This window comes from Echeneis naucrates, chromosome 21 (assembly GCF_900963305.1).
Source record: "Echeneis naucrates chromosome 21, fEcheNa1.1, whole genome shotgun sequence".
NCBI classification, from domain to species: Eukaryota; Metazoa; Chordata; class Actinopteri; order Carangiformes; family Echeneidae; genus Echeneis; species Echeneis naucrates.
Genome location: NC_042531.1, coordinates 3,614,639 through 3,635,686, shown reverse-complemented (window position 1 = coordinate 3,635,686; position 21,048 = coordinate 3,614,639). Strand labels below are relative to the sequence as shown.

At 42.0% G+C, this 21,048-nt stretch overlaps 2 protein-coding genes across 3 annotated transcripts; one reads left to right on the top strand and one right to left on the bottom strand.

Annotated features, from left to right (window-relative positions):
- Positions 1-317: 317 nt before the first annotated feature.
- On the bottom strand, positions 318-9,760 carry cpap (centrosome assembly and centriole elongation protein). Of its 2 annotated transcripts, none has more exons than XM_029530488.1 (19): positions 9,673-9,760; positions 8,790-9,188; positions 8,075-8,201; positions 7,677-7,901; positions 7,405-7,552; positions 7,156-7,261; positions 6,272-7,027; positions 5,170-6,028; positions 4,707-4,839; positions 4,294-4,459; positions 3,460-3,591; positions 2,976-3,113; positions 2,776-2,893; positions 2,397-2,551; positions 2,157-2,246; positions 1,879-2,019; positions 1,668-1,752; positions 1,376-1,496; positions 318-1,218 (listed from the first exon to the last, which is right to left on the bottom strand). In XM_029530488.1, exons 2-19 carry the CDS (start codon positions 9,156-9,158, stop codon positions 1,026-1,028), a joined length of 4,062 nt encoding a protein of 1,353 aa, XP_029386348.1. In that variant the 5' UTR covers positions 9,159-9,188; positions 9,673-9,760; the 3' UTR covers positions 318-1,025. The 2 variants fall into 2 exon arrangements, with proteins under 2 accessions (XP_029386348.1, XP_029386349.1); XM_029530489.1 differs by having other exon boundaries at positions 2,397-2,548.
- Positions 9,761-10,240: 480 nt separating this feature from the next.
- On the top strand, positions 10,241-20,449 carry ttf2 (transcription termination factor, RNA polymerase II). The gene is made up of 23 exons (XM_029530558.1): positions 10,241-10,306; positions 10,494-10,599; positions 10,931-11,017; positions 11,255-11,324; positions 11,616-12,497; positions 12,813-12,933; positions 13,310-13,492; positions 13,645-13,802; positions 14,138-14,219; positions 14,441-14,566; positions 14,656-14,806; positions 15,132-15,237; positions 15,415-15,599; positions 16,165-16,318; positions 16,445-16,536; positions 16,832-16,917; positions 17,226-17,359; positions 17,464-17,643; positions 18,190-18,248; positions 18,392-18,545; positions 19,034-19,116; positions 19,613-19,687; positions 19,887-20,449. Exons 1-23 carry the CDS (start codon positions 10,279-10,281, stop codon positions 20,029-20,031), a joined length of 3,447 nt encoding a protein of 1,148 aa, XP_029386418.1. The 5' UTR covers positions 10,241-10,278; the 3' UTR covers positions 20,032-20,449.
- Positions 20,450-21,048: the final 599 nt, after the last annotated feature.

Sequence of the window (21,048 nt, the reverse complement as noted above, 5' to 3'; positions counted from 1 at the left end):
GCTTCTGTTTTAAAGTTTGTGGAAACATTCTCAAATAATCTCATTTAACACATTAAACAATCATTTCCATTAATGGTGAAGTTATATCAGAAACTGAACAATCACATTTAACGTGTTCTAGCTGCTGTTAAGTTTCTGATCTTTTCTGTCCGCAGGTTTAATCTGAGGTTCCTGTTAATGATCATCTTCAGTTCTTGCGGTTTTATTGCTGTTTTTAGTTTTTACATGTTGCAGAAAAATACACACGTTAGTTTCAGTTTTCCTGCAGAGCAGGTTTTTATTTTCAGTTGGTTGGAGTGAGCTGTTGGCACTTTGGTGCTTCAGATTAAATCCTCCAGTGTCTGACCTCCTGCTGTGTTTCCTTTTTGTTACATCGCGACAACATTTAACAAAGAAGGCAAAATTTATTTTACAAAAAAAAATGTAGTCAGCTAAGGAAATAAATATGTATTTAACATTTTTACAAGTTAAAATAATTGCAAACAAACATCACACACTCACATTAAAACAATAAAACATGTAAACAGCCACATTAAAATATTCAGCTTTACGCAGCTGAACAACTTTGATCATGAGCCCAAAATGATCGAGACAAAAACATTTTCCCACTTGACTAATGAAAAGACTCAAATTCAGACTCTGAGCCAGTAAGTCTGCTTACAGAACGTCTTGGATGTTTGAGGTGAAACGAATGTGAATGCATCTCTTAAAACATTTGTAAAGTAGCTGTGAGCTAAAAACGATGTAAACATGGAGGATTAAAAATAAATAAGAGCATGCAGGACATTTGTGAGACTGCAGCTATGTAGTGAAGTGTAGCTGTGATGGGGGGCAAAAAAACTGGAGTGTGTGTGGTGCCATAAAAAAAAAAGAGGGGCTTAAAATAGATTTTAGGTTAAATTGAAATATTTAAAATGCTGTTAAAAACCCTTCTGACTTCCTTAGCAGCAGGGTCAGTCTTTAAAAGGAAGAATTTCAGACTGATTTCAGTTTCTCCTTCATGATGTGGGCTGAGACCAGCGTTTCTACGTCCTGTGGTCCAGGACGACGTTGCCGTCTTTGTCTTTGATCCGGAGCCGTCCGGTGGGGTAGCGTGTTTCCTGACGCCCGTCGCTGTAGACCGTCTTCACCGTGCCGTCGGGATACTCCCTCCTCTTGTAGTCGGCCGTGTGGATCTCCTTCTGGCCCGTGTTGAAGAGGATCTCCTTGGTGCCGTCCCTGAGAGGAGCAGCACAGTTTTTATTTAAAAAAAAAACAAAACAAAAAAGTTTCCTTCAATTCACTGTTCAGCCAGCTGAATAATTTTAGTAATTTCACCCAAAGTTGTGTGTCCTATCACATAAAACTGGAGGTGAGCTGAGACGTTTGTACTTACGGGTTGACCTGTATGACGGTGCCGTCCGTCAACACGCTCTCCTCTCTGCCGTCTGGAAACAAGTTCTTGACCGTCTGGTCTGGGAAGGTGATTTCTTTACGGCCGTCTGGAAAAAGCTTTTCTGGAGTAATAAAGAAAAAGTACAGTGTGATGAACTCTGCTGTGCTTTAGTTTGTGTGCTATCTGCACAGAATCCATTTGCTTTTTGCTTTTGTTCCATTTTAGAGGGAAATAAGTTTCCAACGTTGAGATAATTAATATATGATGGGTTACATTTCACAGAGAAACTCACCGGTCTGGTTGTTGGGGAAGTGCAGGACCTCCAGGCCGTCTGGGTAGGTGATGTGTGTCGTCTGGGCCTCAGAGTAATAGTAGATCTGAGCACAAACAAATATCCAAACACAGGATCTCATTGACGGGGTTGGTTTGCCGTTCGACTTCATACGTTTGTTTCTCATGGATGAGAGGAAAGGAGGCTGAATACATCATTTCAAACGTCTCACCACTGTCTGGTCGGCCGTGACCTGTTTGGTGTCTCCGTTGAAGAAGGTCACCTTGAGGGTCTGGCCGTCTGCTGACACCTCCTTCCTCGTCCCGTTGGGGAAGATGACGATGCGATCGCCTCCACGCAGAACCTTCTCCACCTGCAACAACCAGAACCAGATCGGTCTCTTCAACGCCATTCATGTTTTTGTTGTACACATTTGGCTTTAAGGTGAGTTCAAGCGTTCACATGTGAAGGTTTCCAGGATTAGATGATATAACCTGTCCACACTCTCACCTTCCCATCGGAGTGTGTGATGATCTCCTCAGCTGGTTCTGCCTCTTCGGCCTCGCTGCACTCGGGTTCTTTTGGCGGAGAATCTCTTTTCTACAGAGACAAAATGATGAATAAATGACGTATGAAGGAGGCTATCTGGACGGGTGGAGCTGACCGTATAGTATCAACAGGCTCCTGAAGTGAGGATCCTTCGCAGCAGAGACACCTTCCCTGTCAGTTAAAGGTTTAACGGCGTCTCACCGGAGAGCTGCTGTTCGACTCTTCCTGCTGTGGTTGTTTGTCCTGGCTCTTGTCGGCAGATGCTGACCTCTCCTCCGTCCTCCTGCCAGGCACAGAGGAGGAAGAAGTGGTGGTGGCTGGCATTGAAGGTCTCCTCAGGCTGCTCTTCATCCCTACTGATGACGACGACCAACAAAAAGACAACATGGAAAAAATATTCTGCATCCGACATGAAATGCTGATTTTTAGCTGCTTTTAAGTCAAACAGAGCAAAACAAGGTGAGACTGATTTTTAGTGGAAATATGAAAATCTTAAACTCTAAAAGTGAAAGCATTAAATCTTAGTGGCTTGTTTTTTTGTCAGGTGTAGATCTCTCCTTTACGTGGAAACAGACTGTACCTGCAGCCGGCTGGTTGATCTCCCCAGAGCTCGTCTGGCTGGCTGCAGCTGTGCTGCTCTGTGGAGGACTGCTGCTGCTGCTGCTGCTGCTGCTTCCTCCTCTGGAGTCAAGAGGACTCTGAAAATCAAAATAACCAGTTGAGTTCAATGCCGCTTTCAACTATTTGCATCAATATAACAAAAAGTTCAAACACGCTCACAGCAAATTTGACTCCTTTGGTCACAGATGGAATATTGTTTGGAAATAATCCGGAACCATCTTTGGTTTCTTTGTCTTTCTGTGCATTGACGGGGCTTTTCTTCAAGGCACTGAGCCGAAGCTTTTCCAACATGCGGACCTTCAAGTCAAAGAGAGGAAACGCCATGACATGGCTGCAGTTAAAAGCAAATCACAGCAGCAAAATATAACTACTGCTGCCATCATTCAGGGCAGATAAAGAGCTTCTGCAGGTCAGAGATTCTCTCAGGCCACCTTCAGATCTGTATCTGGATAATAAAGTCTTTTCTCACTCACCTGTGATCAGATCTTGGCCTGTAACGAAACACGCCGTGTCTGTTGCTACTGATACTAAATTCTTTACAAGAAGACAGACTGACCACCTCCAGATGTGCTCTGGCTGATCGGATTGCCTTCTGACTCCAGATACAGATCCGGCAACAAAAGGTCAGAGGTCAGGCAGGTACCTCGTCCTGGAGAGCGCCGTTCTCCTGGCTGAGGGAGTTGATCTGTTGCCGCAGTCGGCTGTGAGTGGAGCTCCAGCGGCTCTCCTTCCTCCTCAGCTCCTCCTGCAGGGAGCTCAGCTGCTGCTTCAGCGCCTGATGGAGAAGATGGAGACACATTAAATACACCTGAGCATTTCACCGCCCTTTGGCTGAGTCTGGCCGGCCCGCGTAAGGTTAATAGGAAATTACAAAATAAACATATTTTCTTATTTTTCCTCATGCATGGACTGAATGTGCATAGCTTTTATTTTGAAGTTGTGTTTTTATTTACGTCAGATTGCCGTGTTTAAGGATTACAATTTGAGTCAGCATTCTGGTCTCCACTTCCAGCAATATATGAAACTCAAAATGCATTTTGGGGTGAATGTGGCGGAAAATGATCACTAGTAAAATGAATCACAAAAAGGTACAAATGTTCACATTTTGTTAACCATTGTTTTGGGAAATTTTATTGAGTAAATGTCACTTTTTCCAAAGAAAACCTTTTGGGTTTTTTTGGTCATAACATATACTCTTACCAACATATCAAAAAAATGCAATTTTTTTAAAATAAAGAAATACAATTAATATTATGTAGGATTTAGTTCAGCCTTTTGGTCCGGCCCTCCGTAGTATTTTCTGGTTCTCATGTGGCCCCATGGGAAAAAAAAAAAAAAAAAATTCCCAGCCCTGCATTAAAGGGAAGTTCCATCTAATTTTAAGAGCCCACACGTGATAAAATGCATGACTCGTTGTTGAGTATAATATACAAGCTGTAGACCATCCTGGGACCATAAACTGTTCTCTGTGGGTCACCTGGATTTCCTCTCGCTCCTTCTTGTCAGGGATGGCTCGGGCAGCTGCCGCATGTTTCTCAAACAGTTTGCGCTCCTTCTGCAGCTTCTTGGTTTCCTCTCTCTTGTACTCCTCGAACTTGGCCAGCTCGTCCGCTTTCGTTTGCTCAAACTCCAAACGCTCTTTCCTACACAAATGACAGAAAAGGAGAATTCCATCACAGTTGTAAGGAGAAACAAACCCAGCCTGACACAGTAAAAGAAAATATGGAGCAGACCATCCGTTTGAAGAAATCACTTCTAAAGTCACTGAGATGCTCATCATCTGCAGTGAATCACCTCATATAAAAGAAAAACCTTCATGGAGTCACAACTTAAATCAACTTTAACTGAGTCAGCATTTCTGTTTCTAACCCTCCAGACAGATTAAATCACCTGAGGGTTTCCTGCTTTTTCTCATTCTCCTGTCTGAGTTTGGTGAGGACGGCATTCTCCTGTTTAAATCTCTCAATCTCAATCTCCAGCTGCACCAGTCTCTCCCTCAGCTGTAGAGATTGGACCTGCTGGCCTGGAGATAAGAACACACACACACACAAGACTGAAATTAATACCGACTGAAATCCTACTTCAGGCGTCAGAAGAAAACCTCTTGTTTTGATTTTATGAGCAAGTCATCTTTTCAGGCTTTACAGATGTAGACTCAAATTAAAATACATGATTACTGAGTTAATCATTTCAGTTCTGAAATTACATTGACTTAAAAATAAATCCATTAACAATTCACCTAAAAATAATAAAGTATACTGCCTGTGTGACTGTCATAATATATCAATGCCACTATGAGTCATCTGAACAAAGATAGTCTGAATGCAGAGTGAGAGTAAAAATACTGACTGACCTGCCTCCTCTGCTGGTTTTTTGGATTCAGGTGCAAAAGAAACAGCAGGAGGCGGGAGAGATGCATTCTGGGTCTTTGGCTTCAGTGAGGGAAACAACCTGGTCATGAGCTGGGACACAGGAGGAGGCGGATCCAGGTCCAGATTGGCTGAACCAACGACTGTGCCTTTATCCGGCTCCACAGCTTTGCTCACTGCCACCTTCCTCAACAAAGTCCGCTCTGGTGCGGAGACGGGGTTGGCTGTTGCATCAGAAACTGGACCGACTCCGCTGGTGTCATGGTGTGGGTCGACTGCAGTTTCTTCCAAGTCATTCCACGTGTCATCGTCATCAAACACAACTTTCCCCTCCTGCTCATGTTTGTCATCTGTCAAGGTGGACTCGTCATTACTGAGAACAGTGCCGCTCTCTCCGTCGCCATCTTGTGTCACATCTGAATCTCTACAACTGTCCTCATCCTGATACGACCGCTTATCATATGGGGGGTTAAACTGTGCAGGAAAGGTAAAGGTACTGGGAAACAAAGGTGGTTTCACCGACATCTCCTGGTCTTCACATTCAGAGCCACCACATGATGAAACATCAGACTTCTTGTCCTTGTTTCCTCTTCCACTCTCCGGCATGTCCTGTCTCTCCTTACTGTTCACTTTGCTCTTGACTGCATCATCTCTCATCTTCACCCCAAAACCTTCTGAGTTCACAGACATGCTTTTAGATGCCAGACCACCACCACTGCCAAGACTATGGCATCTCTGAAGCACACCTCTGGGGGGCGACTTGATAGGGGTGGAGGAGAGCCGTCGCTGGTGGAGGCCCTGAGCAGACTGCAGCTGCTGGTGGTGCTGATCCATCTGAAGAAGCTGGAAATACAGAACAGAGTCTTTGTATTCATATGTCTTCAAAAATCTAATTAAATTAATCAAAACCTATGATGAACTCCTGCCTGCATTAATTATCCAGCTTTCTCAACACTAGCCTGTTTTTCTGCAAACCTCCTAATCAAACTACAACAGGCTGTACCGTGACATTATTTGAAAGAGAAGGCCGAGGAAGGAGGACATGCAGCAAATATCTTTGAATGAAAGTGTAGTTGAATACAGCACCTTCATGACAAAAGAAGAGTTGGATGAGAAGGACAGTTCTTCAGCTGCCTGCTCCAGGAGCTCAAACTCTCCCAGCTCCATGCTCTCCAGCTGCCGGTCACACTCCCAGCGCTGGAGCTTCTCCTGGAAAGACAACTCAAACGAGTCCAGTGGAAGTCCATGTCCTCCTGCTGCTGCTTCTGATCCCGCTCTTCGTTCTGCCGATTCCACTTTTGAACCGCTACTTTTGTCTTTAGCTGCACAGGATTCCAAAAGGCCAACCTGTTTGGTTACAGGGTTTGGCTGCAGGCGGTGAGGATCGGGTTTTCTCAGAGTCTGCCCAGAAACTGTCCTGTTATTCTGTTCCTTTACTTGCCTCAGTTGACCCTGTTTGGTTTGTCGGCCCTCTGGGTCAGTTGGAGCAGACTCTGATCCTTCTGTATTCTGCTTCTGATGACTACCCAAAACCTTCATCCGAGCTGTCTTACTTTCTGCTCTGATGTCCTGAGGTGGAGAATTAAGATTCCTTAGTTTGTTCTCCTTGTTTAATATGGCAGTTTTACGCTGGAGGCCATTTGTGCCACCTTTTGGAACTGCTGCAGGCTCTGAGTTGCTGCGGGTGACTACTTTGGCTTGGGGTGCCGGTTTGGAGTCCTTCTTCATCTCTTTCTTTGGTAAAGAGATTTTGCCATTGTTGGTAAATCTAGAAAGCCCCTCACCGCGCTTCAGAAAGGCTCTTTTGGGAGGAGGTTGTACAGCTTCAGGTCCATCTTGACTCTGTTTAGGTGAGCAGACAAAATATTAATGCAATGTGAATTTGGTTGTTTCTAAGACTTGTTTCTGAGAGGAAACCCCAAAGGCTTGGGTGTAAACATTAACTTCTGTTCCCAGCTACATTATTTCACCTGCTGTTGCTGAGCAGATTTCTGCCTCTGTTCCTCCAGCTTCAGTTGCTCCTCTAACAACTCTTCAAATGTCTGTTTGTGACCGCCAATGCCTGGTTTAATAGGTCTGACACAAAAAGGGCAAACAAGTTTGTAATAAAACCAAAACAAACAAATAACAAAAAAACTATGAACATAAACATTGAAAATTTTCACCTTTGTGCCTCCGTTTAAACTCAATATGGCTTTATAATAGAATATTGTTTTTACCTGTCATCAGAAGGCGTATCTTCTTTTCTACCACGGTCTTCAGACAAAGCCAGGCTATGAATTTGTTTTAATGTGTCATCATGCTCCTGAAAACTGCTTGTGGCATCGCTCTGATTCATATCATCATTGTCTCTGGAGGTCCAGGTGCCTGCGGAAACAAATATGGTAAAAATTAATGGGAAGAGTTTTACTGATTGCACTCCTAATGAAAGTACAGAAAAGTGTGGAACTTTTCTGGTCATATTACATGAATTTTGAAAAACATATCTTACCATCTTCATTGTCATCCGGCCCCTTGTGTTGTTGACCCTTTGATAGCAGATCCCGTCTCTGTGCTAGTGAGAGCTGTTGTTCCTGTCGAAAGCCACAGTTAGAGCTTGGTGGGATCCTAAAGCAGTTTATGGGCGGCCTGTATGGACTCTCTCTGTAATGAGAGGTTTCCTGCAGCAAGCTCTCCTCCCATTCTGCTCCTGACAGCTCTGATCTCTCAGAATGATCTGAAATGTCCAATGCATTTAGTTCAAACAATGCGTGGAGGTAGACATATTACAAAGCTACAACTAAAAAGGAAAACACACACACACACACATCATGCTTCAGCCGACATACTTTATGTATAAGGTGAAAAAATGACAACCTTTCAGTCATTCTTGTAATCAGTCTTTCTTACCTCCTGTGTTGTGCTGGGACTCATTCATCATTCCCAGCAGCCTCTGCTGCTCTTCCTGGAGTTGGAGCAGCTCCTCCAACTGATGTGCCTTTAGCTGCTCCTGCATGTGTTGCTGCCATTTCCTCAGCTGCACGAACACAGCACAAAAAAATCTTAATCGTTTCTTTTTCTACATCTATTTGGACTGCCCTCCACAGTCTGCACATGCTGATAAATCACCATCTCAAAACTGCTAAGTGACTTGTATGCAGACGCGCTCATCACTATTTGAGCCCTTGCTGCTACATAAATAGTCTAAGAGGAAAAAATACTAATTATAGCAAGGAGAGGTAAAGTGTGTGTGGGAGTGTGTCTGCTAAAGGAGGGGGTATCAAGAAAACAGGCAGCAGTGATATAATCAACTCTGACATTCTCACATTAGTAATGACTGAACTGCATCTTCTATATTCATCTGGTTTAATTTGGAAAATGAGCTAACTGTGGATCCTGAGAGATAGTCTGTTGGTCATAGCAGACTGTATCTCATCTGTTAACTTGGTAAACAGATGCATATTTCAGCCGCCACGGATTAAAGAAATCTGACTCAGAATATTTTCTCTGTTCATTTTGACCAGCCTGTACATTCAGAATATCATACACTAACCCAAAACACTGTTACAGTTGATTATCACCCCAGTGTAGACACACATGATCCTCAGGACAAAGATGTTCTTACCTCCTCCAGCTTCACCATCAGGGGCAGATCCTGCGATTTGCTCTCCATCTCATCCAGACTGTCCAGCTGTCCATCTGAATCTCTGTGAGGGCCGTACAGTGGCCTGTCAGTCCCAGACCTTTCTCCTCCAGCCGGCCGCGCAAACCCGCCGACGCAGCTGCTGTCCACGGAGGCCGGCAGCGGGGCGAAGTCGGAGGCGAAAGAGCCGTCGGGCTCCGGGGGCGGGGATCCGACTGCAGAAATGTGGCGCAGGGAACCGGCCAGGTCCGGGGTGGGGTTGAGGATCACCCCAGCTCTGCTGCTACTTGGCATCCACCTCGCTAAGAAGTGTGCCGAGGAGCAGGACTGAAGCCCGGCTGGAGATGACATGACGGACCGCGCTGTCTCCGGCAGGACTCTCTAATCCGGGATTTGAACGACAGATTATGGTGACAGGTTAGGAGGTTAAACACACCGCGAATAAACACTCTCCAGATGATGCCCAGGTCCGAGAAAACTATATATGGTAACAGATTTAGGGTGAAATAACATGAGCTATTTTAATAAACAAACAAACATGGCCGATTAACGTTCAACACCACATCGGGTTTTTAGTGTTTGGTCGGCTGGTAACAACAAACTAAAACACAACCGCTGAATTGTGGACTTGACTTGAACATTCAGTGATTTATATTGTCTGGTTGATTTAATGGTTTCATGTCGCTCTTGCTCAGTTTTAGTTTAGTTTAGTTTGGATGGATTTAAAAAGCTCGACTTTCTTGGTGACGCTAAAATAACGTTCGCAGGCTGAGACACAAACTTTAAGAGTGTCAACGCCGTCATGACAACACAAAAAAAACTCTACGGCATTCACTAAAGTATGAGAATGTTTTTCTTTTCTTACCTGCAGTGAAGAAGAAAGGCGGTTTTAATGAGGTAAAAGTCTCCGTTGAAGAAACATTACAGACAAAAGTTTCGAAGCCTACCGCCATATCAAAACAAAGCCCGCGAGAGTAAATGAACGACAACAGGGCTCATGGCATTATGGGTAATGTAGTAAAAAAGGAAAATGTTTCATTAATTTAATAATTAATAATCCATATATTTGTGTCGCATACACAACACCCAACTATATATTATTTATATATTTTATATAAATAAAATTAACACTTAAATCAAACAAGATTTTCGGGAAGAAAACAGCTTTAAATCGTATCCGGTTAACGACGCGCCTGTAAAATATTTCAGAATAAGACACACAATGTGAATAAAATCTGACCTACCGTTGAATTTGTATGTTTAATTCAACGTATTTACCTATTTTTAAAAAATTCCCGTATTTGTCATAAAATGTATAATCTTACCGAAGTTTTAGCTAATTTATTTGGACGATAACTTTAATACTGACATTCCCAGACCGGATGTGCTTTCTGACAGTTGTGATTGGCTGATACAAATAACTTCAGGTTGATTTTTGAGGAATAGGACGTGAGCTAGAAGAGACGACACGATGGAAAAGACTTTATGTGAAGTTCACGGTAAGTCTGAATGCTTTCGAGATTATTATGAACCATGAGGTGAGTTTACGGAAGTCCCGGTTATTTTTCATTTCTCTAAAACACAGTCTGTAGTCTTCGTGACAGTGCAGTTTCCAGCTCCATTGCTCACCGGCAGCGGAAAATCTCTTCTGTTTGCCTGAAATCCGACGTGTTTATCTCCACACAGGCACCGTGTGTATGTTAAAAACCGGTGTGAGAGATGGACCAAACAAAGGCAAGAGCTTCTACGTCTGCACCGACAGGGAAGGCTGTGATTTCAGTGAAGCTGCCAGGTATTTCCATGACTGAGGGCAGACATGAACACTGATCCCCCCCCTGGGGCCAACATCAGGCCTCCGGGCACTCAGCACGGCAGTGACAGAGATTTAAAGTCCTCATTTCTGGGACTGATAGTTTAGTCTGGTTTCAGAGTCTTTCCCTTAAAGTATAAGTCGTTGTTATCTCAGACAGGCACTATTCTCACTGCATCCAGTCTCACCACACTGTGAGCTAATTACCTACTTGGACGGTTATGTAAAAAAAAAAAAAATAGCAGCTTCCCTCCCTCATCTTCCAGTTTTCTGATTTGATGTTTTAATTTAGATCATAATTGTCTCTTCCCAGCGTCCCACCATCCCACTGCCTCATTCATGAAGATTCAATGGTGGAGCTCCAAGCTCTCACCTACATTTCAAAACATCAGAGCTACAGGTGAGTTATACTGTCCATACCAAGTCAGAACTCAATACACTAAAAGAAAACATAATTCTAACTCTAATGTGAGCATTTACATTGATGTCCTTCCAACAGTGTTTTTATTTATTTATTTTACAAGCATACACTAGCATCCACTTGAAGGTGGATGAGCATGATGATGTCAGTTCTGTCGGTGACAACTCATTGGCCTCTGTATTGAACCGTTCACTCTAAATTCATTGTTTATTTCAGGATATTCTATCGGTGTGTTGTGGGTAAAAATGAAGGCCAGAAGTGGTGTGGAAATGTGCCTTGGACTAGAGTAAGACGACTGCTGTCACACATTACCATACACACACTTGCTTGTATATCGTTTTGTTAAACACTTAAATATCTGAAGGTTTCCAAAGAGATCACACTTGCTGATAAGAGGATACATTTTTTCAAAGTGCCTTCCCCTTTTGGGGCTGCCTGTTCTCTGCTTCATGTATTTGAAAATTACCTAATACTGAAGCTGTGTTAAAGTGTTTCTTTACTAAATAAAAATTGTAAAAATATTTCGATAAATTCTCCATCATTGACTGATGAAACTGACTGTCGTCTGTTATTGCAGCCAGCCAAAGAAAAGAGAAACCCTGCACAGCAACAACCCTCCTGTTTGCCACCTGTTCGCAACCCCTTTAAGGCCCCTGACAAGACAGACAAGGAATCTGAGTGGAGAAATTTGCAGAGTGGTACAGTGAAAGAGAAGGAAAGTGAGGAGAAAGACAGTAAGGCAAGTCAGAAAGCTAAAGAAAGAGAAAACCATCAGGAAAAAAATGGGGAAAGCTTAAGGGTTGGAGTAGACAAGGAAGAGAGAGAGAAGAATACGCAGGATACTTATAGGGATAAACAGCTTCCACCAGGGATGAAGATCAAGAAAAGAGTTTCAGCTGAAGAGAAAAGCAGCCCCAAAGCAAACGGTGTGGACAAAATAGCTGGTAAGATGCAGGACAAGTTTGAGGAGAACCGCACCGATCAAGAAAAAAAGGGCAAGAAAGGGGACAAAGCTATTTCTACCTCCAATGTCAGTGCTCTTCCTTCTGAGACAAGAAATCAAACCTTGAATGATCCTCACAAGGTCTCACCTCGACAATCAAGTACTGTTGAAGCCTCTCTGATGAAACAAGCTGACACTATTGTAAAAGAAAGCACCTCTAAATCTCCACCCAGCAGCAGCTCCCCCCGAGACTCCCTTAACAAAGGACCACTAGCATGTGACCAACCAGCTCACTCACAGTCCAGTCAGACCAAAAACCAGCAAGTCACCGTCGGCGATGATGATGATGTCGTGCTGGTGTCTGTGAAACCTGGTTCTCAGAAAACTCCTGCTTCTGCTGTACAAAAAACCCTGACCATGTTCCCTGGATTCCAGCCGGTCTCTAACATCAACAGTCAACAGCAGGATCCCAAACAACTGCACAGTCTGCTCAGCGCTCAGCTTAGCCAGAAAAAGGTGAGTGAAGGGCTGATGGCTGTTTGGCCAGATTGTGAGGGCTCAGAGGTCCAGATCATTATTAGTACAAAGGATTTGGATTCCCTCTGCACTTCACATCCATCTTCAGCATTTCCTTCGTGCAGTTTTCCTTTCATTAGTCATTTTGTCACTTAATTTTGCTGTAAATTAAAAGCTATGGAGTTTTTTCTTTATGTCATCGTTGCTGGCATGTCATCATATTGCACTTCATGATATATTGCTGCTTTAGATCGTCACCATCTCTGGCTCTGCGTTGCAGCACATTGAAACACCCAGTCTGTTTTTCCTCTCAAGGCGACTCTCTCTGTGGTGAATGTGGCGGCGCTGCCAGATAAAGGAGAGCGGCTGAAGACTCAGGTCAAAGAGCTGGAGGATGCACTGGAGTCTCTGAGTCTCAGTGCTGCTGCTGAGCCAGGTATCTCACCTACTTTACAGCAGCAATAATATCCTCCACTCATGTTAAAGCGCGTTTGAATGAGTAATTCTTCCACACAGCCACCACATATTGCAGCACCCAAGTAACTGTGTCATAGAAGAAGTCCTTCATCAGGAGTTTAGCAGGCATCAGAACCAGTCAATACAAAATCATTTATGTTGCTTCCTGCTCAAAACATGTTAAAATTCAATTTCAAAACTCTGATTAAATCTGTTCTCAGAGTTAAAAATCCATAGAAGGTAAAAGAATCTCATTTAAAAATGACAAGAAATGTTCTGTAACACCTTAAATATGCAGCAGAAGTTAAACACTTAAGTGTGTGTCTTAAATTGTAATATAGAAATTCCTTTTCCAGACCCTCAGAGTGAAGATGACAGCAGGGATACTAAACCTGCTCCAGGCAGCAGTCAGGTCAACCCATTCAGCCGACATGGTGGCACAATCTTGCTCCCTGCCCCTCCGGCCCCGGGCCCTTATCAGGCCTCTGGCAGCTCCTTAGGGCTCCAGCTGAGCCAAAGTTATAGCCAGATGTTTGGAGGTAGGCCAAACACCACTGACATCTTTTTTTTTTTTTTTTTTTAAATCACAGATACAGATTTAAAAAGCTTCTTTTGTCTACAAGATTTTTCTCTTTTTCTACTTTTGTTTATTTGTACAAAGATCCTAATCCTCACTCGCTTATGTTTCCAGTAAACCAAGAGGGTCAGGCTTTTTATGGTGGCAGGATGACCGACGATCGTCTGCTGGCTGTAAGAAATGCCACCTGCGAGGCCATTGATCATCTCCACAAATCCCTGGAGTCATGTCCTGACGGAGAGATTGAAGCCCCAGAGCCCAAATACATCAAGGTATCACTTTCCCTCACTCACTCTGGATCTCCATCAAAGCATCGTGTAGGATGTTGAGGACCAGTAATTTGATTTTGAAGAAACTTGGGTTTATGATGCATCATGTCAGTCCACACTTTTACCTTCTGGCTGTACAGCTCAGAGCAAGATGGGACCAGATCTCCAAGCATCACCTTAATTCAGCTATAATTATTTTTAATAAAAATTTCAACAAACCTTGGTTATAATCTTTGAGTGTCCACATACCACAGCCTTTTCGCTATTATAGAAGTAGCTATGCTAATGGAGCATCTATTTCCTCCTTTGACACTGTCCTCTTGTGATTGGCTGGTCAGGTGCCGCTCCTGGCCCATCAGAAGAGAGCTTTGGCCTGGCTGCTCTGGAGAGAAGCCCAGAATCCCTGTGGAGGAATTCTGGGTATGTATGATGTTGTACGTCATTCAATATCATTTTTATCAAAGAGGTTATGGTGAAGACTGACCAGAGGTGATGGTGGTGAAATGAGAAATCAGTTAGGTTCATTGGGATCTGAGTGACCTCTCTAACAGAAGCCTTATTTCCAGGTTGTCAAATGAGCTTCATGTGATTGTTTTCTGTTTGTTTCTTCCCCTCCTCACTGTCACTCTTCTTGGAATTAGCGGATGATATGGGTTTGGGGAAAACCCTCACCATGATTGCTCTTATTCTGACCAAGAAGATTAAGGCAAAGGAGGGAGATGAAAAGAAGGAGCAGAAGAAAGTGGAGAAATGGCTCTCCAAAACCGGTAAACAGATCGTGTTTTCAGTTGGCTTGGACCACAGGGCTCTTGAAGCAGTTGTTATTTATATTAAAAGGCACCTCTTTTTGTTCCAGACTCCAGCGTCGTGGTTTCTAAAGGCACTCTGATCATCTGTCCCGCCTCCCTGATTCACCACTGGAAGATGGAGATTGAGAAACATGTGAAGACAGGCAAGCTATCAGTGTACCTGTACCACGGCCCTAACCGAGAGAAAAGCGCCGAATTGTGAGGGGACTGCGCACGCACGCACGCACACACACACACACACACACACACACACACACACACACACACACACACACAGAGGACTGTTTTGTCTGTTATTGAAGATTTTGTACTGAAATAAAACATAGCTACACAGCCAACCACACAAAGGGAACAGTCATCCTGGATACAGTATTTTCATGGGTTCATGCTACTGTTCCACTGAAAGTCAAACATTGATAAGAAATTGTTTCCCAGCTCGAACTGTAGTGAAGGCAGCCCAGATTTTTTGGCCTTTCGTACACTGAGAGGAACCGTTTTAAATGTTCTCTGTCACTTCCTTCAGGCTGGCAGATTATGATGTGGTGGTGACCACATACAGTCTGGTTTCCAAGGAGATTCCCGTCGAGAAGGAGGAAGCCTTCAAACCCACCAAGGATTCTGACAATGTGGTGAGTAGCAGTCTGTCTGCTTCAATGTTGGAACTTAAGATTCAGCCTGGAAAGCGTGAATACAACCAGAGCAGAACTGAAGCTGATACTTGTTTTCTTTTCTTCCACTCTGGTACAGATATTAAATAAAACAAAAAATGTGCTCTCCTCACCCTTTTGTCTTTTTTCCCCCCTCAGCCACTGCGCTCAGCTCCTCTGTTACAAGTTGCCTGGGCCCGTGTGGTTCTTGATGAAGCCCATAACATCAAAAACCCAAAAGTGCAGACCTCCATAGCTGTCTGCCAGCTGAGGGCTCGTGCTCGCTGGGCAGTCACGGGTACGCCCATCCAGAACAACCTGCTGGACATGTACTCCCTGCTCAAGTAAGACAAAAACACAGTTAACACAAGGGTTTTAAATTTTCCAGTGTCCATGGTTTTTCTTTCAAAAAACATTTAATTTTCTTTAAGGTATGTTGAAAGATAATTTTTTTTATGAAGACGACGTAACTAAACAAGATTAAGCGAATAATAAAATGTTTGTTAATATTCTGTTGAGGTGGAATTAGATATAGATAAAAGATACAAAATAATAAACTCATGTTTATCTGGAAAAGATTTGACGTTTTACTCGCAATTCAAGAGTTCTTGATGAAAAGTGCTTTTAGAAAATAAGGCCAGGAGTTTACACTACTCTTAAAATTCCTTTGAAATTTGTTCAATACATTTTTTTTTTTTTTTTTGAGCTTCTCTGAAAGGTCAGATAAACAAACAGATTTAGAAATATCAATGTTTGTTGGCTGTTTTCATATTTTCTCCCATTGCACAAAGAAACTGTGTGTTTTTAAGGTTGTCCCCTGATAATGCACTGAGATGGTTATGGAAACTGATAAACATAATGGGGATGATGTTGCAGTGGAGATGGTGCATTAATAAAGATGTTCCTCAGGTTCCTGCGTTGTTCTCCGTTTGATGAGTACAAGCTTTGGAAAGCTCAGGTCGACAATGGCTCCAATAGAGGGAGAGAGAGGCTGAACATCCTGACGAGAAGCCTGCTGCTCAGACGGACCAAAGACCAGAAGGACTCCACAGGAAAACCACTGGTAGACACACACTTTTCATAGAGTCTGCTCATTGTGACACCCACAAATTCATCTTTTGTCTTTATGTACTGCTGATAAATCTGCTCGTTTCTGATCCCGGCTGAAGTGACGTTTTAAATGTTTCAGGTGTCTCTCCCCGATCGGTCCTGCACGGTGCATCAACTCAAACTGTCTGCGGATGAGAAGGCTGTGTATGATGTGGTCTTTGCCCAATCCAGGTAACACAACCACTTCTCATATATTTTCTTCTTATTTTTTTTTTAATCCCTTTCTCTGTTGGAGGGATGACCTTGGCTTCTCTTGGCCAGCTGTGTAAATCTGGACAGGAAAATAATTAATGCTTTCAGCTACTCTCTGAATAACGAGGCTCAAGAGGCTAATGCACCTATCCAATGTATAAATGTGTGGAAATGCATAACATTTTTTTTTTTACAGAGTTTCCTTTAGTTGCATGAATAAATAAACCAAGTGAAACAAAATGGGGATCCCCCCCCCCCCCTTTTTTTCTTCTAGATCTACTCTACAGAACTACCTGAAGAAACGTGAAGGAAAAGACATGAACAACACAAACACGTCTAGTCCAAACCCCTTCAGCAAAGGTGAGATGCCAGCTGCTTCTTTTTATACTGTTGTTATATGGATTTACCGAAGTTTGAATTCTACCTTTTTGAAATTTCCTCACAGAAAGTAACAGTTTTGAATAATTCATGTTCATTCAGTCATGAATTGCATTTTGTTGAGAAATAATCACATGAAAATCATCAAAATTGTGATGAAAATGTTCTAAATAAATTTCTATGTAAAATTATATCAATATTAACCCTAGTAAAGGGATTAATTAAGATTAAAGGTGAATCAAGTCTCAATAGATGTCTATTGAAACTATGTACTTGTCTTTCCTCTCCAGTGGCCCAGGAGTTCAATATATCTCGGTCTGACTCTGCTGTGCCGAGTCCCCAGCAGACATCTAGCACTGTCCACATCCTGTCCCTGTTGCTGCGGCTCAGACAGTGCTGCTGTCACCTGTCCCTCCTTAAAAAGGCACATAGTCACACACACGCACACACTGTTGCTCTGTCAGGTTTGCCTTTAATCAAAAGGACAACAGGCAAAGACCAACATATTTTCTTTCCCTCTCTACTCAGACTCTGGACTCATCGGAGCTGCAGGCTGATGGGATCGTCTTGTCTCTGGAGGAGCAGCTCAACGCTCTGTCTCTCTCATCTAGTCCTTCGCCATCGGGCCCGGACCCTAAAGACACTGTGGCCCTGAATGGCAACCGCTTCCCCTCACAGCTGTTTGAGGAAACCAGTGAGAGCACAAAGGTGGGCTACTGTTCAATATCATGACTGCGATCTGTCCTGGAGGCTCTGATAAGATCAGTCCTCCCTGTTCAGAATATGTTGTTTGTTTATTAGAGCCAACCAAGAGCAAACAAACAACTTCCTTGTCTAGGAAGAGGAATGTCAGTATTGATAAATATCATTGTTATCAGGTTAAAAACAACCTGATAACAGTCTCCAGTAAACATCAGGTATGTGATAAAGCAATAGATGGGGAGAGTTGTAATGTAGGAAAAATGGCATGCTCACTCCCTCTGTCCTGTCATGTCTCTTTCCACTTTCCCTATTTGATAAACCTGCTCAAACATGACATAACCTCCTGAAAACAATAAATAGCTCAGAGACAAATCTATGAAAATGCAGCAAAGCTCATACTGGCTCCTCTGCTTATTACAAATAGCAAAGAACACTTTGCAGAGCTTATTTAAACACGCTCTATGATTTTATTTGCTGTTTTGCCCGCCAGCTGTTGTCCTTAACTTAAATCTGAAAACAAATGAACTAATCAATTCAACCTCAATCTTCCAGATTGCTGCTATTGTCTCTGAGCTAAAGGCAATCAGAGAGAAGGGTGCCGATCAGAAGAGGTGAAACAAGTCTCATTCATGTTTATCCAATCATTTCCTGAATCTGGCTGTAACATCTGTTTACCTGTAAATTCCAAGTGGCTGAATCCTTCAATCCAGCCTGTATCTGTAATGAAGTTGGTCTCTTCTCTGCTGATGTGAAGTGTGATCGTGTCCCAGTGGACTAGTATGCTGCACATCATAGCAGTTCATCTGCGGAAGATGGGCTTGAGATACGGAGTCATCGACGGGACAGTCAACCCCAAACGTCGCATGGATCTGGTGGAAGAATTCAACAGGGATCCCAAAGGACCACAGGTGAATTTTCCCCCAAAATGATTAGATTAAGACTTGATTATAATTTACCAAACACAAAAGTGTTTTAATACAGATATAAACACTAGATGACAATTAAATTTGATTTTTTTTTTTTTTTTTTTTTTGTGATGTTAACGTTTATTTTTTGTTCATAAACAATAATGAACCTGCGGAAAAATAATCCAAACTGATTTTAATCAAACTGTTAAAGTAGAAACTGTGTGAAGTTGTTAAAAAGAAAATGCTCTTAAAGCAAATTGCCTGGGCAGAAAACATTTTCCACAAAGTGGAAAAATTTGTTTCCTAGGAGGTAAAAACTCCTCCAAACTGATATATATATATATATATATATATATATATATATATATATATATATATATATATATATATATATATATATATATGTTATTATTATTATTATTATTATATTTTTTATTTATTTGTTGTTTTTTTTTTTTGGTTTTTTTTTTTCTGTCTCTTCTCCAAAGGTGATGCTGGTTTCACTTTGTGCTGGAGGGGTTGGCCTCAACCTCACTGGTGGGAATCACCTATTCCTCATTGACATGCACTGGTGAGATATAGACACACACACACACACACACACACACACACACACACACACACACACACACACACACACACACACAAAAACTGGTCTGATGTAACCACCTCTATATACATGTCTTGTCTGAATTACTGTTTCTTTAAAGTTGCATTTCTCTTGTTATTGCTGTTTGACCTTCACCTAAGTTTCACTTGAATGTTATATAAATATTATTAGAACCCATTTACCACCCCATTGGTTATAAATAGTAAGTAAATATAAACACAAAAAGCACAATGTAAGAGGCATTAAAAACAGAATAAATATAGGTGTGAATAATTTAATAAAAATAGAACAATCGCAAAGCAATATTCTGCAATCGTAGTACTGTACATAGAGGTAGTGAAAAATATAATACACCTTGATATAGAAAGTGTAATTCTACTGATGAGGTCAGAAGATCCTTTGTGTGATCACAACAACGGTACAGTTTTTAATCTCTGATCCATGAATCCGCCGACAGGAATCCAGCATTGGAAGATCAGGCCTGTGACCGAATCTACAGAGTTGGACAAAAGAAAGATGTCACCATCCACAGGTAACAAATCAGCGGCACATTCAAAGTGTGTATAGATGCAGAGGAAGTTGCCTAAAACAGATGTTGTAGGTAATAGTGGAACAACAAATCCACTTGTTCATGGGATAGTTTTTTTCCTCTGGATTTTTCACTGTAACTTCATTTTGCTCAAGTTTTTTTTTTTTTTTTTTTGTTTGTTTTGGTTTGTTTTGGTTTGTAGATTTGTGTGTGAAGAAACAGTAGAGGAGAAAATTTCAGCACTGCAGGGAAAGAAGAAGGAACTGGCCCAGAACGTGCTGTCAGGAACAGGAAGCACCTTCACTAAGCTCTCCTTGGCTGATCTCAGAATAATTTTTGGTGTCTGAGACGGGAGAGAACTGAGGGAGCAGTGCCACACTGTCCAACCTGCAACCTCAGCACTACACAGTCATACAGTCACTTTAACTTTTTACCCAAACCTAAGATACCGGCAAGTTTATTTTCAAGCATGTAATGCAATAAAGGATTTTCTTTTGTTGTATGGTCCAGATTAGGGTTCTAACTTTTAAGGTGCCTGAACATCTTAATATATACAATTTCAAATTATTTTGTATTAGCATATATATTATTATTGTTATTATTATTATTATTATTATTATTATTATTATTTGACACATATTTACACATTGACAAAATATTTGCTTTTGTTTGTGCAACCTAATGGAGGTAATTTCAAATGTTTTTTTTATTAATATAAGTATTGTATATTGATATCTGTGTATTATGCTGCTTAAATAAACTTGTCATGGAAGTTAATGGAACAGCCTGCTGTGCACCTTTGCTGAGGCTTGTTTGGATTTAAGGATTAAACAAGCCTCAGCTGCCCTAAAAGATGTTCACTTTGTTCTTTTAAAATTTAGACACCTGAGTAAGTTTTGTGGTTGCAACAGTTTGCAGGAAAATGGCATGCATTATACTCTTGAGCTCTTTAAATGTGTAAAAGTGCTTTGCATTGGATCCCTTTGCTCTGATGGGTGGCTCTGGACAGTCCAGCATCTTTCCATCGCTCCCAAATTTTTTTTTCGACGTGAAATTCAGCAGTTATCTTTCCGGCCATGCTGCCTTTAAGATCATCAGAATGTTGGTTTTCAACGTCGAGATGAAGACACAACATGTGTACCATGAAATCCATGAGTCATGAGTTCATTTTTAGTCAAATAATTGTTTACTTGTATTCAATTAAACCCTTTTTTATTTAAATCAAAAGACATCCACAGGTGGTTTAAAAACAATTTTACCGATATCTGCTTTAGTGCATTCTTTGGCACGCCATACTAAAATATTGTCAGTTAAAGTCCTGACTCTAAATCCCAAAAAAAAACCAACTTACTTCAGAATTTATT

Coding starts and splice junctions, on each gene's coding strand:
- cpap (XM_029530488.1), bottom strand. CDS start 9,158: ATGTCATCTCCAGCCGGGCTTCAGTCCTGCTCCTCGGCACACTTCTTA. Junction 7,028..7,155: donor AATCTGCTCAGCAACAGCAG/GTGAAATAATGT, acceptor TCACCTAAACAG/AGTCAAGATGGACCTGAAGC. Junction 2,020..2,156: donor TCACACACTCCGATGGGAAG/GTGAGAGTGTGG, acceptor TGGTTGTTGCAG/GTGGAGAAGGTTCTGCGTGG.
- ttf2 (XM_029530558.1), top strand. CDS start 10,279: ATGGAAAAGACTTTATGTGAAGTTCACG. Junction 11,325..11,615: donor GAAATGTGCCTTGGACTAGA/GTAAGACGACTG, acceptor CTGTTATTGCAG/CCAGCCAAAGAAAAGAGAAA. Junction 19,117..19,612: donor TTCCTCATTGACATGCACTG/GTGAGATATAGA, acceptor ATCCGCCGACAG/GAATCCAGCATTGGAAGATC.